The sequence below is a fragment of the Selaginella moellendorffii genome, unplaced genomic scaffold (assembly GCF_000143415.4).
Source record: "Selaginella moellendorffii unplaced genomic scaffold, v1.0 SELMOscaffold_7, whole genome shotgun sequence".
Lineage (NCBI taxonomy): Eukaryota > Viridiplantae > Streptophyta > Lycopodiopsida > Selaginellales > Selaginellaceae > Selaginella > Selaginella moellendorffii.
This window is the reverse complement of record NW_003314268.1, coordinates 902,692-914,810: the sequence shown is the minus strand read 5'-3', so window position 1 is coordinate 914,810 and position 12,119 is coordinate 902,692. Positions and strand designations below refer to the sequence as shown.

The window sequence follows — 12,119 nt, the reverse complement described above, 5'->3', positions numbered from 1 at the left end:
GGGACGGACTACTTGGTCGTCTAGCTTCTTTCTTGTTTGGCGTAGCGGGGCGAGGAGGCGCTCGCGCAGGCTTGGCGGCGTGTTTCGATATCGATCGATCAGGCGATGGCGCTGCATTGCTACCGCCGCGGCGCGATCGATCGGCCATTGCGCTCGAGAATATTTCGGGGCGAGTGACAATCGATCGAGCGAGGTGAGAATTCGGCGCGGAGCTCCACATTCTCGAATTGGTGAGCTCGCATTTGGTGCTGCATGGCATGCCTTTGACCTTCGGGAAGGATTTTTCATTGTTTGTAGGGGAATTTTTTTTGGTCCTGTTCGCTATTTTCCACTTCCAAGAACAATGGCATGGTGTTTTTGCTGCTCGTGCGCTGGAGCGAACCAAATGCCCACGCGATATATCTATGCGATCATCTTCCTTTTCACAAATCTGATCGCGTGGGTCGTCCGGGACTACAGTAGAGAGGCATTCAGCACACTGCGGCGTAAGTAAAGTCTTTTTTAATGATCTTTTGATCGATCGATGAGGAGCTTCTCATCTTTTCTTCTGGCAGATTTTCAAGGCTGCTATGGAGTCCACACTTGCTTGGCCTCGGAAGGTGTTCTTCGCCTAAGTTTTGGCTGCTTCGTATCCTTGAATTATCCATAGCTGAAAACTTACTTTGTTCCTTAAAAAGTTTCTTTGCAACCAGGTGTTTTTTGCGATCATGTTCGTCACAACAGTAGGAACTTCGAGAATTGGAGGTCTGAGAGATGGGTGGCACTGTGGGTGGTGGCCCTTGAAATTTCTCTTGTGGATTTTGCTGATGATATTGCCTTTCTTCGTTCCACCAGCCATCATCAAAGTATATGGTAAGCTTCGTGAATCATGCACGTCCTTGAGTGACAGAGGTTTCTTTTTTTCCAGGCGAAATTGCGAGATTCGGTGCTGGGTAAGCCTCTTTCTCATGTGTTCCAAACGAGAAGTACCTCGTGATCTGATCAAGTTTTTGTCTGCGTGTAGAGTTTTTCTCGTCATACAACTTTTCAGCATAGTGAATTTCGCTTACTGGTGGAACGAAAAGTGGCTTGCTCCCGAAAATTCTCGGCGCTGGTAAAGTCATGGTTTTCTTTCACGGAAAGCTGATTGTTACTTGACATCTTTGTCTACGTTTTCCCAGTTTTCTTCCAATGCTGATAGTGACTACCCTCTCGTACGTTTTCTGCCTTATTGGATTGGTGATTATGTACGTTTGGTTTGCGCCCAAGCCATCGTGCAGCCTCAACATCTTCTTCATTTCCTGGACTTTAGTCTTGCTGTTAACAATGACGCTCGTCTCTCTTCACCCGAAAGTAAGTTTTCGGTTAAGTAAAGTACAAACTAAGCGCCGCAAGTTACATGATTTTGTTTTCAGGTTAGCGCTGGGCTCATGACTTCTGGCCTTATATCTCTATACATTGTTTTTCTGTGCTGGTCGGCCATTATGAGGTAACAAGAAATTAAAGGAGATAGAGAACTAACTTACTGCAAACTTAGCGAGCCGCGATCCGAAGTGTGCAACACAAGGCCGAGACAAACCGGGAAAGCGGACCTTCTAACTGTGCTGGTAATGTGAAAAACGTTTAAAGCTATTCTCCGCTGACTAAACCACACTCTTTTACTCCTCCAGAGCTTCTTTATGGGTCTCGTCGCCATTGTTTTCGCCACATTTTCTACAGGAGCCGACTCCAATCCCTTTGTGGTAAGAAAGTTCAATCACGGACTTCTTTCACTTGTTTTTGTAATAACAGCCAGCAAACCCGACCCCCGATCCCGAAAACCAAGAGATCAAGCGAGTTCCATACAGCTACGGGTTCTTCCACTTCGTCTTTGCAGTGGGATCGATGTACTTCGCCATGCTCTTCGTCGGCTGGAACCTTCATCAAACAATGCTCAAGTAAGTTACGTCGTGAATCTCTCCAAACTAAAAACTCTTTCGCAGATGGAGCATCGACGTTGGTTGGGCGAGCGTGTGGGTGAAGATCACAAACGAATGGCTCGCCGCTGGAGTGTATAGTAAGCTGAAAAAAAAAAAAAAAAAACCAAGAACAAAAAAGCTAAACTTCTCTTCTTTTATTTTTTTTCCTTGCAGTTTGGACGATGGTATCATCTGTTGTCTCGAATATCAGGCAATTCTCGTGAGAAACGTTTTGGTTTTTTGGTAGGACTGACTGACGGAATATGCTACAATGAGCCTCGAGGAATATACCAGGCTAGGGCTAAACCCTTTTAATAAATAGAGGGTTTCAGTGCATTTGTGTCGTCGACGATCCCTAAGGCGCTTGACGAAGAGGCGGAGAGAGGAGCGCGCGATCAATCCATCCACGGCCCCGTTGCGCCAGATCCTCGCGCGCTGCGCCGAAAACTGGCGGAAACGATTGGACAGGCAGCGGCGCAGCAAGAGAGGGAGCGCTAGGGCATCGCCGAATTCGCGAATGTGGACGGGTGCGCGGCGCCAGTAGCTGCCGCCAGCGGCGGGCAAGGGCGAGGAGCTGAGAATCAGGTCAGTCGATGGAGGAATTGGTGTTTCTCCTCTGGATGCATCGATCGATCGATGCGTTGAGCGTTTGAGATCTTTCCGGATGATTTACGTTGTTTTGCTGCAGGGTAAGGGGATATTTCGGAAGAAAATCGTTTTTTCATTCATATGATCGACAACTCACGAGCCGATGAGAATAGCGACTCAAAGCTGGAGCCGCCAGAGGTGTTTGTCTCGCAAAGTGAGGTCAGCAAAAGGATTTCCGGGACCAACTTGACGAGCTCAAAACCATCTAAACGAAGAAGACTTTTAGACGATAACTACAAGAGAAATCCCGACGAGACCAACAGGGAGGAGCCATTGGAGGAACTTGGAGGGGATGGATCGGCTGGAAGCAGCCATGTCCCCTGGGACTCCAGAGCATTTCCTCCAGTGGTAAGCGATGCGGAGGATCAGGCCTTGGGCACTATGAAGGAGAACGAATCGACCATCGCTTCTCCTGGCTCTCCCAAGAGAAAAAGGAGGAAAGTTCTTACTACTGTGGCTGGAAACGAGGATGTTCCTGCTACCAAGGACGAAGGGGAACCAGTGGACGACGCAAAAAGCTCTGAAGAGCTTTCGACTAAGAAAGCTAGCGAAGCAACGGATGTGGAGGATGTGAGTTGTCTTTTCTTTTCTTCCTTATTTCTGGTGTTCTTATTGGGTTTTTGCAGGTTAAAGTTTGTGACATATGCGGGGATGCCGGATATGAGGACAGGCTCGCTGTGTGCACTAGTTGCAGCGAAGGCGCGGAGCATACGTAAGCTGGCACCTGGTTTTTGATGGCTTATAATGGGGTTGTCGTGTTTTCAGATACTGTATGGAGACACCCCTTGTAGAGATGCCCGTGGGAGAGTGGCTATGCGAATCTTGCAAGTGTAAAAGTCGCGAGAATGGTGTAAAGCCCAACCTTGCCCAAGGTGCCTCATCAAAGCTGCCACAAGTTGACGCGCTGACGCCTTCAAAACTGAAGTCTGGCGATGCCGACAGTGAAAAGGCCATCAAAAGTCCAACTGTGGGAAAAGCTAAGCCTCTCCCACCTCGCAAGCCGGGAAAACTCGGCGTTTTAAAAGGGAAATCGCCCATGCCAGCTATTGCGAAGCCTCCTCTTCCGTTTTTGCGAACCAGCAAAGCACCATCTGAAAGGGGACCAAAAGCTAGCGAACGGCCAACTCAACTCATAGCTCAACAACGAGAAAAAACATCACCAAAACCAGTTGCGGAGTTAGTGAAATCTAAAGAAGGTATTCTTGATTGACTTGTGTATTTTCTCTTTAATGAGTTTTGCAACGTGCAGAAAATAAGTCTTGGCTGGATACATCAAGAGCCGCGACAGATGCAAACAAAAATGGAGACTCCAAAATTCTAAAACCAAAAGATGGTAAGTAAGTGGGAGCTTCGAAGTCAATAACAGTTCTAAAATTTTTGAATTTACAGCCAGGCCTGACACACCAAGACCTACAGTCGGAGTTTCCACTGCAAAAGATGGTAATTTCTAGCAATATACATGTGACGAAGTTACTAACTTGATTTTCAGCCTGGCCTGACACTCCGAGACCTGCGGCCGTGCATCCCATTGTGAAAGATGGTAATTGCTCGGAGACTATAACAGTGCTCATCTCATTTGTTTTATTTTGTCTTTGCAGCTCTGCCTGACGCGCCGAGGCCTGCGGTCTTGCATCTCAGTGTGAAAGATGGTAATTTCTCGGAGACTATGCACCAGTGCTCATCTGATTTGTTTTATTCTGTCTTTCCAGCTCCGCCTGACACTCCGAGACTTGCGGTCGTGCCTCCCAGTGTGAAAGATGGTAATTGCCCGGAGACCATGTAACAGTGCCCATCTCATTTGTTTTATTCTGTCTTTGCAGCTCGGCCTGACACACCGAGACCTGCGGTCGTGCATCCCAGTGTGAAAGATGGTAATTGCTAGGAGAATATGTAACCGTGTTCATCTCATTTGTTTTATTGAATCTTTTGCAGCTCGGCCTGACACACCGAGACCTGCGGCCGTGCATCCCAGTGTGAAAGATGGTAATTGCTAGGAGAATATTTAACCGTGTTCATCTCATTTATTTTATTGAATCTTTCGCAGCTCGGCCTGACACACCGAGGCCTACCGTCGTGCCTACCGTCCCCAACAATGCCGGAGAGTCGAAATTTAAAGAAGGTAATAAGATTGTTAACGTTATACCATTGTTTTGACTTGATAGTTTCTGCAGAGATTGCGAAACCAGCTCCTTTAGCTGAAAACGCCGTATCGGATCCATGGTCAAGTGACAACACATCACGATGCTATAAATGCAAGGAAATCGGTCATTCAGCTCAATCTTGCACCGTGAAAGCTTTGTCAAAGGATCCTTCTCCGAGTATCGATGATACAAATGCGAGAATCGGCAGTGCATCAAAACAGACTACTCCAAGTTTAGAGAAAGCCAACGTTAAGGCGATCTTGGGACAGATCATGCAATCCACTCCTGAAGTCCCTTCCATCTCAACGCCCACGGGAACTAAGATTCTACCGTCACCTTCTATTCGACCAGAAGCCTCACCAGCTGTGCCTACAGCCAATGTCTTGTGGAGGTATGCCTCTTAAGTTCTGGTCTATTATCACTGATGGTTCGATTTTACAGCGGAAGCTTTGAGGTTTCCGCCAAAGGGAGTGTTTCGTCATACGACGGTATACAAGCTCATCCATCGGACAAAGCAGCACCCAAGGTTTTGGAAGCGTCGAAATTATTATCGTCTCCGTTAAAACTTCACGAAGTCGAGCGAGCTTCTGCGTGGCCGAAGAAGTTCCTGACCAACCCCCCCAATGATCAGGATATCGCGTTATATTTTTTTCCTGTGGACAACGGAAGGTTTGTCGGGTTTTTTTTAATTTGTCATTCATTAACAACTGAAAATTTGCCAGTTATCCAACGCAATACAACCAACTTTTGGACCGTATGGTGAAATCAGATCTTGTTTTGAAAAGTTTTGTGGAAGGTGCAGAACTGCTGATAATTCCTTCACTTCGGCTTGCAGAAGCCTTTAATCGTAAGTTTGGTCCGCTTTGTTTTGTTACGAGAGGTCTAATAGTTTCACGTTTACTTTCAGTTTGGCGGAATAAAATGTACCTCTGGGGGGTCTTTCAAGGTAGAAAAGCTGTCACCCTGCAAGCCGCCCCAACGACAATGACGAAGAGTAATCCAGTGATTGAGGAACCAAACAATAAAAATGCGAAGCCTCAGAAATCTGAGATTTCCAGTCAACCGTCGATCAAGCGACCGATGGATGAACTGCCTCCAGGATTTGAAACTGTTGCATCGTCAGGCTTAGACATTGAGAAGGTTTGTATCTCCTTACACTTGTCCTCAAGACCTCCGAAGCTGCCATTGCAGGAACCAGCTGCTCAAGCAAAAGAGAACCGAATAGAGGCGCAACGCTCGGAAAAGGTGCTTGTTTCTCGTTTAATGCTGCACTTTTATTAATCATTGTCATTTAGAGTGGCTCACCAAGACCGTTGGAGGAGCTTCCCAGTTCCAAGAAAGAGAAACGCGGCCAATCTCGGTGGGATAAGGATAAAAAAGATCGCGAGCGGGATCGTGATAAGGAGACCGATCGTCACGATCGTCCTAGAGACCGAGATAGAGAGCGTGATGCGAGGGATCGGAGAGACAAGGGTTACAGGGACATAGACCGGGACAAAGGCTACAGGGACGTAGACCGGGGACGGGAACGAGATCGAGACAGAGAACGGGATAGAGATCGAGAAAGAGACTGGCGGGATAGAGACAGAGAGAGGGAGAGGGATAGAAGAGAAGGACTCAAAAGAAGCAGGTCCGGTAGGCTCGCTCGCTCCAGATCACGCTCCAGGTCCAGTTCTCCAGCTAGAAGACGCTACAGGTCCCGGTCGAGATCTCCAGGACGAAGAAAACATCGCTCGAAGTCAAGCACGGACTCTCTGGATTCCAGCGAAGCTCAGAGCTCCAAAGCTTCTAAGGCCAAAGGCAGCGAGTCACCGCTGTACCACAACTTTCTCCTGGGCTCGGAGGTGGATAAAACGCAGGAGCTCTTTCCAGCCAGCCAGGCGTCGGGTCTCAGGGAGCTGGATCCATGGAGGGAGAGCCAGGGAGGAGGAGCGGGAGCACTCGACTTGGAGCTGGCTCCCTCGGTGGAGCCTCTCTCGCTCTTCGACAAGCTGGAGACGAGGCAGCGGGAGAAGAAGGCCGGAGCTCCGTTGCCTGGAGGAGGTGAGGATCAAAGCCCACTCACGCTCTCGCTGGCGGTCCCGCAGTACAGGAAGACTGGAAGTTCGTGGATCAAAGTGGAGGACGCGGGAGGATTGGGAGCTGAGGACGTCAACTTTGCTCTGTCGCTGTGATCAAGCGCTGGGAAGCTCTTCGAGGTATGACTCTATTATCTCTGGCTCGCTCGCTCGCTCGTCTGTACATTAGAGAACAACAAAAGGTGTAAGACAGGTACAGCGAAACTCCACAATTTTCCCCTCAGTGACCGACCCGAAACCGGCTTGTACATAGGAAAGAACACAAATTCAATGCTTTTCTCTCAATCCTTGTAGTGCTGTGAAAATGAATCACCAGGTCAAATAATATTAGCTTACAAGGGGATTATTACAGATTAATTGAATGTGTCTAAAGGTTAGTCCTAAAACTTAGATTAAACGAATATGGATGGAGCAAGAGTACTGTAGATGAGTCAATCTCTCTTTCAACCAAAAAGGGCATATAAAGTCTATCATATAGTTATCAATTGCAAATGATCATCATGATCAATTTTTATAAAGCAAAGAAAATCATTTTTAAGGCATCTGAATGTTGAAATAGCAAGTCATTAATCAAAACCATAGTTTAACATTTTGAGCCTCACAAACTTCATCAAAAGACTATATTTTATAGAAACTAAATATCAAATATAGCAACTGCTAACATTATGGAATTCTTATTTAAAAAGTCCACTGATGCTGAAATAACAAACTTGTTATGAACATGAGAAAAGACCGAATAAAAGAGAGAAACTTGAGAAAAGGTGTTAGTATCAGTCATAAAACTTTTTACTTAATCCTTGAAATCATATATCTTAAGCTTTAAAGCTTACTAAACAATACGACCAATTAAATTCTTCTGCTTCAATAATGATCACCTTCTAGCAATGTTCAAAAACCATGCAAGTATGAATGAAACTTCTTGAAACTCTAAATTACGGCTAAATATTCTTTTGTCATGGAATAGTTCACCTCTACTAATTGCAATATACATATGATATAGGATAACACTAACTAAATACACTTATGCTCTTGCATCAACATAATATTAAAAGAATCCATGCATATGTTAATAATTATTTTAGATTCATAAATGCTCTTTCATAGTCTTCAGAGAAGATGAAAGATGATGTTGACAACTTCAATAATATTTGCAATGGTGTAATACCATTAGAAAGATGACTAACAAAATGACAAAGATATTGCACCTTGCCAAGGAAGTAATGTATATTGTTCACACACTTCAAAGTAAAAAACTTTGAAACAGCCATAAATTTATTAAGATCAACTTAAATATGGTTAAAGTTTGTGCCTACCAATTCTTCCTCCCACCAAATAAAGTCTTTATCCCAATAATGAGTTCTATAGGTAATCACTTTTTTTGAAGAACACTATAGAAGCTCCTGGTCTAGCATCCACAATTGTATATATCAAACTCTTCACTTTAAAACAATTCACCTTTCAATTGGTTGACATAAAATGCCAAATGAATTTTCACCTTAGCTGGCAATTGCAATTGATAAGCCATCTTACCTATATACCTTGACATTTCATATAAACTAATATATCTATGAGAAAGTTTATCACTCCACAAAAGCACTAAAATGTTCTATTGGTGACTTGACAAAAAGATCACTTGCATAAAAATAAAATCTTCCACTTTATTGTAAGCTTTTGAGTTTGGACTTCCCGGGATGTCATCCAGCCAAGTACTATTCACACCTAAGGATGCTTAACCCCAAATATCCCAAGACCCTTAACCAATTGGAAAAAGGGGTGCATTTTTTTTTATGAGCCCTTTCCCTTTATATTTGAATCCCAACAGATCATCTCTCAAGTCATTCCCTTTGGTTGCTTACAATCCATCATGCTTCCCTACAAGTTCACGCCCTCGTGAACGGAAGCTGAGAGCCACAGCTTTCCCGAGAGCCCCGCTTTCTTGACACCCTTCCCCTCAGGTCGAGCCCAGCGGGAGTCATTCCCTTTGATTGCTTACAATCCATCACGCTTCCCTGCAAGTTCACACCCTCGTGAATAGAAGCTAAGAGCCGCAGCTTTCCCGAGAGCCCCACTTTCTTGACACCCTTCCCCTCAGGTCGAGCCCAACGGGAGTAAACTAGACCAGCCAAATGTCAATCAATATGTGGTTCTTGACACCCTACCCCTCGGTCGAGCCTAGCAAGAGTAAACTAGACTAGCCAAATGTCAATCAATATGTGGTGTGATTCCCTTAGCCACCTGCAAGTTCACACCCTCGTGAACAGAAGCTGAGAGCTACAGCTTTCCCGAGAGCCCCGCTTTCTTGACACCCTTCCCCTCAAGTCGAGCCCAACGGGAGTAAACTAAACCAGCCAAATGTCAATCAATATGTGGTTCTTGACACCCTACCCCTCGGTCGAGCTCAGCAAGAGTAAACTAGACCAACCAAATGTCAATCAATATGTGGTGTGATTCCCTTAGCCAACTAATAGAGTTGGACCCAAGACCCCTCTAATATACCAAATGTAAGCTTGTGAGGTTGGACCCAAGACCCCTCTAATATACCAAATGTAAGCTTGTGAGTTTAAACTTTCCGGGAGGTCACCCAACCCAGTACTATTCACACCCAAGGACCCTTTACCCTAAATATCCCAAGACCCTTAATCGATTGAAAAGGGGGTGCACTCTTATTCATGGGCCCTTTCCCTCTATATTTGAACCCTAACGGATTGTCTCTCAAGTCATTCCCTTTGGTTGCTTACATTTATATTCCTAAAAGTGGCACTAAACTTCTTTACCCTATACTTACATACCACCAAAATCTTATCAAGTTTTATAGCTTGATTAATTGCCTCTAAATCAAAATTATCCTAAACATCCTTGCTTAAATGCAATGCTATTTGAGAATGCCTTTTAAAAATGGTAAAGTAAAGCCTTAGCTTGGTTCCATTATGCTGACTATTATTATAAGTGCACTAATGAAATATATAAATTCCATTATCCTTGTCTTTAGTTAATGCTATAGTATAGTATATCCTCTACCAAGCCTTCACAAAGCTCTTCCAAAATCCACTAGTGAACTTTGAGTTTCAATCGCTGACAATATCCTTTAACAAATTAAAATTAGAAAAAACCTCCAAATAAACTATAGCCAAGTTTTAGGTAGTGAAAGTTTTCTGAAGAATCAATGACTGCATATACTTTATTAATTGATCCACTATAACTCATGTATTTGTGGCAAATAAGTGATGAAGTTCATAAAAATACTACATTAATGGCTTTGAGGAATAGATAAATGTTACAAAAGCCCCTAACTTTTCCTATTTACCTGCTAATAAAGTTTGTATAACTTACAATAGTTGAGAAAATCAAGCTTCAAATCCCTTCAATAAAAATTGCTGCTAATCAACTCCTATATTTTCTTCTATCTATAGCAAATACACACGACCATAACTCTTGCTTATAATGGAAAACAACTTTTACTCATATATAGATTATTATTACTCCACAAGATTCAATGCTAAAAAGTGTATTCTATGGCAATGTAGTGTGATTTTATTAGACAATGGGAAGGATAACAACTTTGTTTTAGTAAAGTTTATTAAAGAGTATAGTGTAGAGTTTTTCCATACATAGTAGAAGGTGTAACTACTTCTACATAATATTTTAATACTTGTGTTATAGGGCTATAAGTGTTCTTTGGCAAAACCATATTCTTAAATACTTTTTATTTTTTGGATATTGTAGCGTATGTGGTTTTGACCCTTTATCCTATGATGATTTACCATAGGATAACGCCACGAAGAGGAACATAAACCCTCTTTATGCCACGTGACACATGCCACGTATCCAAGGACAGTGGTGTGAAACCCAAGTTTCAAGGCCTTGGGCCATTGAATGAAGGTACAGAGCCAAACTCCTAAGCATGGAGCTAAGGAGCGGCGGAATAGGACCACAGAGCAATTCCTAAGCATATAGCCTAAGGAGCGAAGGGATAGTAGCACAGAGTGACATGGAATAGTCCTAGAGCATTCAATATCCTAATGCAAGTACCAACATGCAAAACAAAGCCAAATGGAGTCTAGTGCTATTTCGACATATCAGTGGCCTAATGCAAGGATATGAATACTCCACTAGCTAGCATGGTGTGGAACTTGAGCTTAAACCCAAACTGGACACAAAACAAGGGAAAACACGCAAACAAAAGCTAGCTATACCTCACGTTAGTTAGCCATGCCCGACCTATCCATTTGAAACCCCCCATATCCCCCCCACCCCCCCCCCATTGTTTGTTGAGGAACAGACACTTTGGGCTTTCACCCCAAGCCTCCCTTAGTACCAAGAGTTAGTCTCTGGGACAAGCTTGAAACTTACTAAATATGGAATATCCTTAAATTGCGAAATTGGACATGGGATGAACACCATTGTGTTCAAGACAATCTCTACATTCTATAGATATACCAAATGAGTAAATCTAGACACTCTCCATAAATAGCATTTAAGACCGAAGTGAGACTAACACAAAGTGCATGATAGTGAGGGTGTTTAGTAAACACGGTAAGCTATCATCTAGCAATATTGAAGGACTAGTCTCAATATATGAGGGTTCTTGTCACTAGCCAATGCAAGATATAATGAAACGGGAACTCCTTACTATGCTAAATATGCTTAGCTAATAACACATAGAAATTCTGTCCTTATGCTCGTCTAGTCTAAGTACACTCGAAATGCCCAATTAACTCCACTAGCACAATAGGGACTAATAAAGGGTCTAACAATACCGACCTCCTGCCGTCGTGGCAGTAAAGAAAGAGTGTCTGTAAGAATTGGCCGACAAGTAACTTTTGATACCGAAATCACATTCACAATAGATATCTATTATGTGGATCTCATTTTTAGAATGCTATGGTTGGTGAAGGTGGATCCGGAAATAAAGTAGAGCATTAAACATGTCTCACTATAGTACGGTAGCATCAAGGATATATGATTTCAAGATGGAGTTCAACCTCCAATTGTTATACTCTTTGCTATATATTTGAAGTGGGTTTTTTGTTATAGAACTGCACTTACTTATTATTTATTCGTGACTTAAGGGGAACAAAGCACATGTAGGAGGAAAGACAGTAATGCAAGATGTGATATGAGCATAGGTTACCATGTTGCGATGGATGATGATGATACCACATCCATCCATGGAAAGTGTCCCGGGATTTTGCAATGTGGTGGTGATGGCGGTGTGCTCTTCACGTTCTTAGGCAGTAGAGGTGTTAGCAGCGCTACAGTGGCAGCATAGTGCTCGAATGCACCAAATTTAAAGAGTTTGCCAATGTCTTTCTATC

General features: G+C 43.7%; 3 protein-coding genes across 8 annotated transcripts in view; all 3 read left to right on the top strand.

Moving 5' to 3' along the window:
- The first annotated feature begins 11 nt into the window (after positions 1 to 11).
- LOC9652733 (probable serine incorporator) lies at positions 12 to 2,273 on the top strand. Of its 2 annotated transcripts, XM_024671276.1 has the most exons (13): positions 12 to 230; positions 298 to 485; positions 555 to 628; positions 693 to 852; positions 908 to 932; positions 1,004 to 1,093; positions 1,161 to 1,332; positions 1,395 to 1,468; positions 1,517 to 1,586; positions 1,650 to 1,721; positions 1,771 to 1,916; positions 1,962 to 2,035; positions 2,112 to 2,273. In XM_024671276.1, exons 2-13 carry the CDS (start codon positions 344 to 346, stop codon positions 2,159 to 2,161), a joined length of 1,149 nt encoding a protein of 382 aa, XP_024527044.1. In that variant the 5' UTR covers positions 12 to 230; positions 298 to 343; the 3' UTR covers positions 2,162 to 2,273. The 2 variants fall into 2 exon arrangements, with proteins under 2 accessions (XP_024527044.1, XP_024527043.1); XM_024671275.1 differs by having other exon boundaries at positions 1,650 to 1,916; positions 2,112 to 2,271.
- Positions 2,274 to 2,300: 27 nt separating this feature from the next.
- Positions 2,301 to 7,161, top strand: LOC9652732. Of its 5 annotated transcripts, none has more exons than XM_024671271.1 (18): positions 2,301 to 2,522; positions 2,626 to 3,155; positions 3,212 to 3,297; positions 3,351 to 3,781; positions 3,835 to 3,918; positions 3,975 to 4,025; positions 4,075 to 4,125; positions 4,184 to 4,234; positions 4,295 to 4,345; positions 4,406 to 4,456; positions 4,518 to 4,568; positions 4,630 to 4,704; positions 4,757 to 5,117; positions 5,168 to 5,395; positions 5,449 to 5,573; positions 5,634 to 5,866; positions 5,918 to 5,971; positions 6,022 to 7,161. In XM_024671271.1, exons 2-18 carry the CDS (start codon positions 2,667 to 2,669, stop codon positions 6,898 to 6,900), a joined length of 3,351 nt encoding a protein of 1,116 aa, XP_024527039.1. In that variant the 5' UTR covers positions 2,301 to 2,522; positions 2,626 to 2,666; the 3' UTR covers positions 6,901 to 7,161. The 5 variants fall into 5 exon arrangements, with proteins under 5 accessions (XP_024527039.1, XP_024527038.1, XP_024527040.1 ...); XM_024671270.1 differs by having other exon boundaries at positions 5,906 to 5,971; XM_024671272.1 differs by lacking the exon at positions 4,295 to 4,345 and having other exon boundaries at positions 5,906 to 5,971.
- Positions 7,162 to 11,944: 4,783 nt separating this feature from the next.
- LOC9652731 (protein HOTHEAD) overlaps positions 11,945 to 12,119 on the top strand; it is a 7,435-nt gene continuing 7,260 nt past the window's right edge. The window contains exon 1 of the mRNA XM_024671205.1: positions 11,945 to 12,044. Coding sequence (XP_024526973.1) covers positions 11,945 to 12,044 — 100 coding nt within the window. The remainder of the gene's footprint in view (positions 12,045 to 12,119) is intronic.

Coding starts and splice junctions, on each gene's coding strand:
- LOC9652733 (XM_024671275.1), top strand. CDS start 344: ATGGCATGGTGTTTTTGCTGCTCGTGCGCTGGAGCGAACCAAATGCCC. Junction 933..1,003: donor ATTGCGAGATTCGGTGCTGG/GTAAGCCTCTTT, acceptor GTCTGCGTGTAG/AGTTTTTCTCGTCATACAAC. Junction 1,917..1,961: donor CTTCATCAAACAATGCTCAA/GTAAGTTACGTC, acceptor ACTCTTTCGCAG/ATGGAGCATCGACGTTGGTT.
- LOC9652732 (XM_024671270.1), top strand. CDS start 2,667: ATGATCGACAACTCACGAGCCGATGAGAATAGCGACTCAAAGCTGGAG. Junction 4,126..4,183: donor GCATCCCATTGTGAAAGATG/GTAATTGCTCGG, acceptor TTGTCTTTGCAG/CTCTGCCTGACGCGCCGAGG. Junction 5,972..6,021: donor AGGCGCAACGCTCGGAAAAG/GTGCTTGTTTCT, acceptor ATTGTCATTTAG/AGTGGCTCACCAAGACCGTT.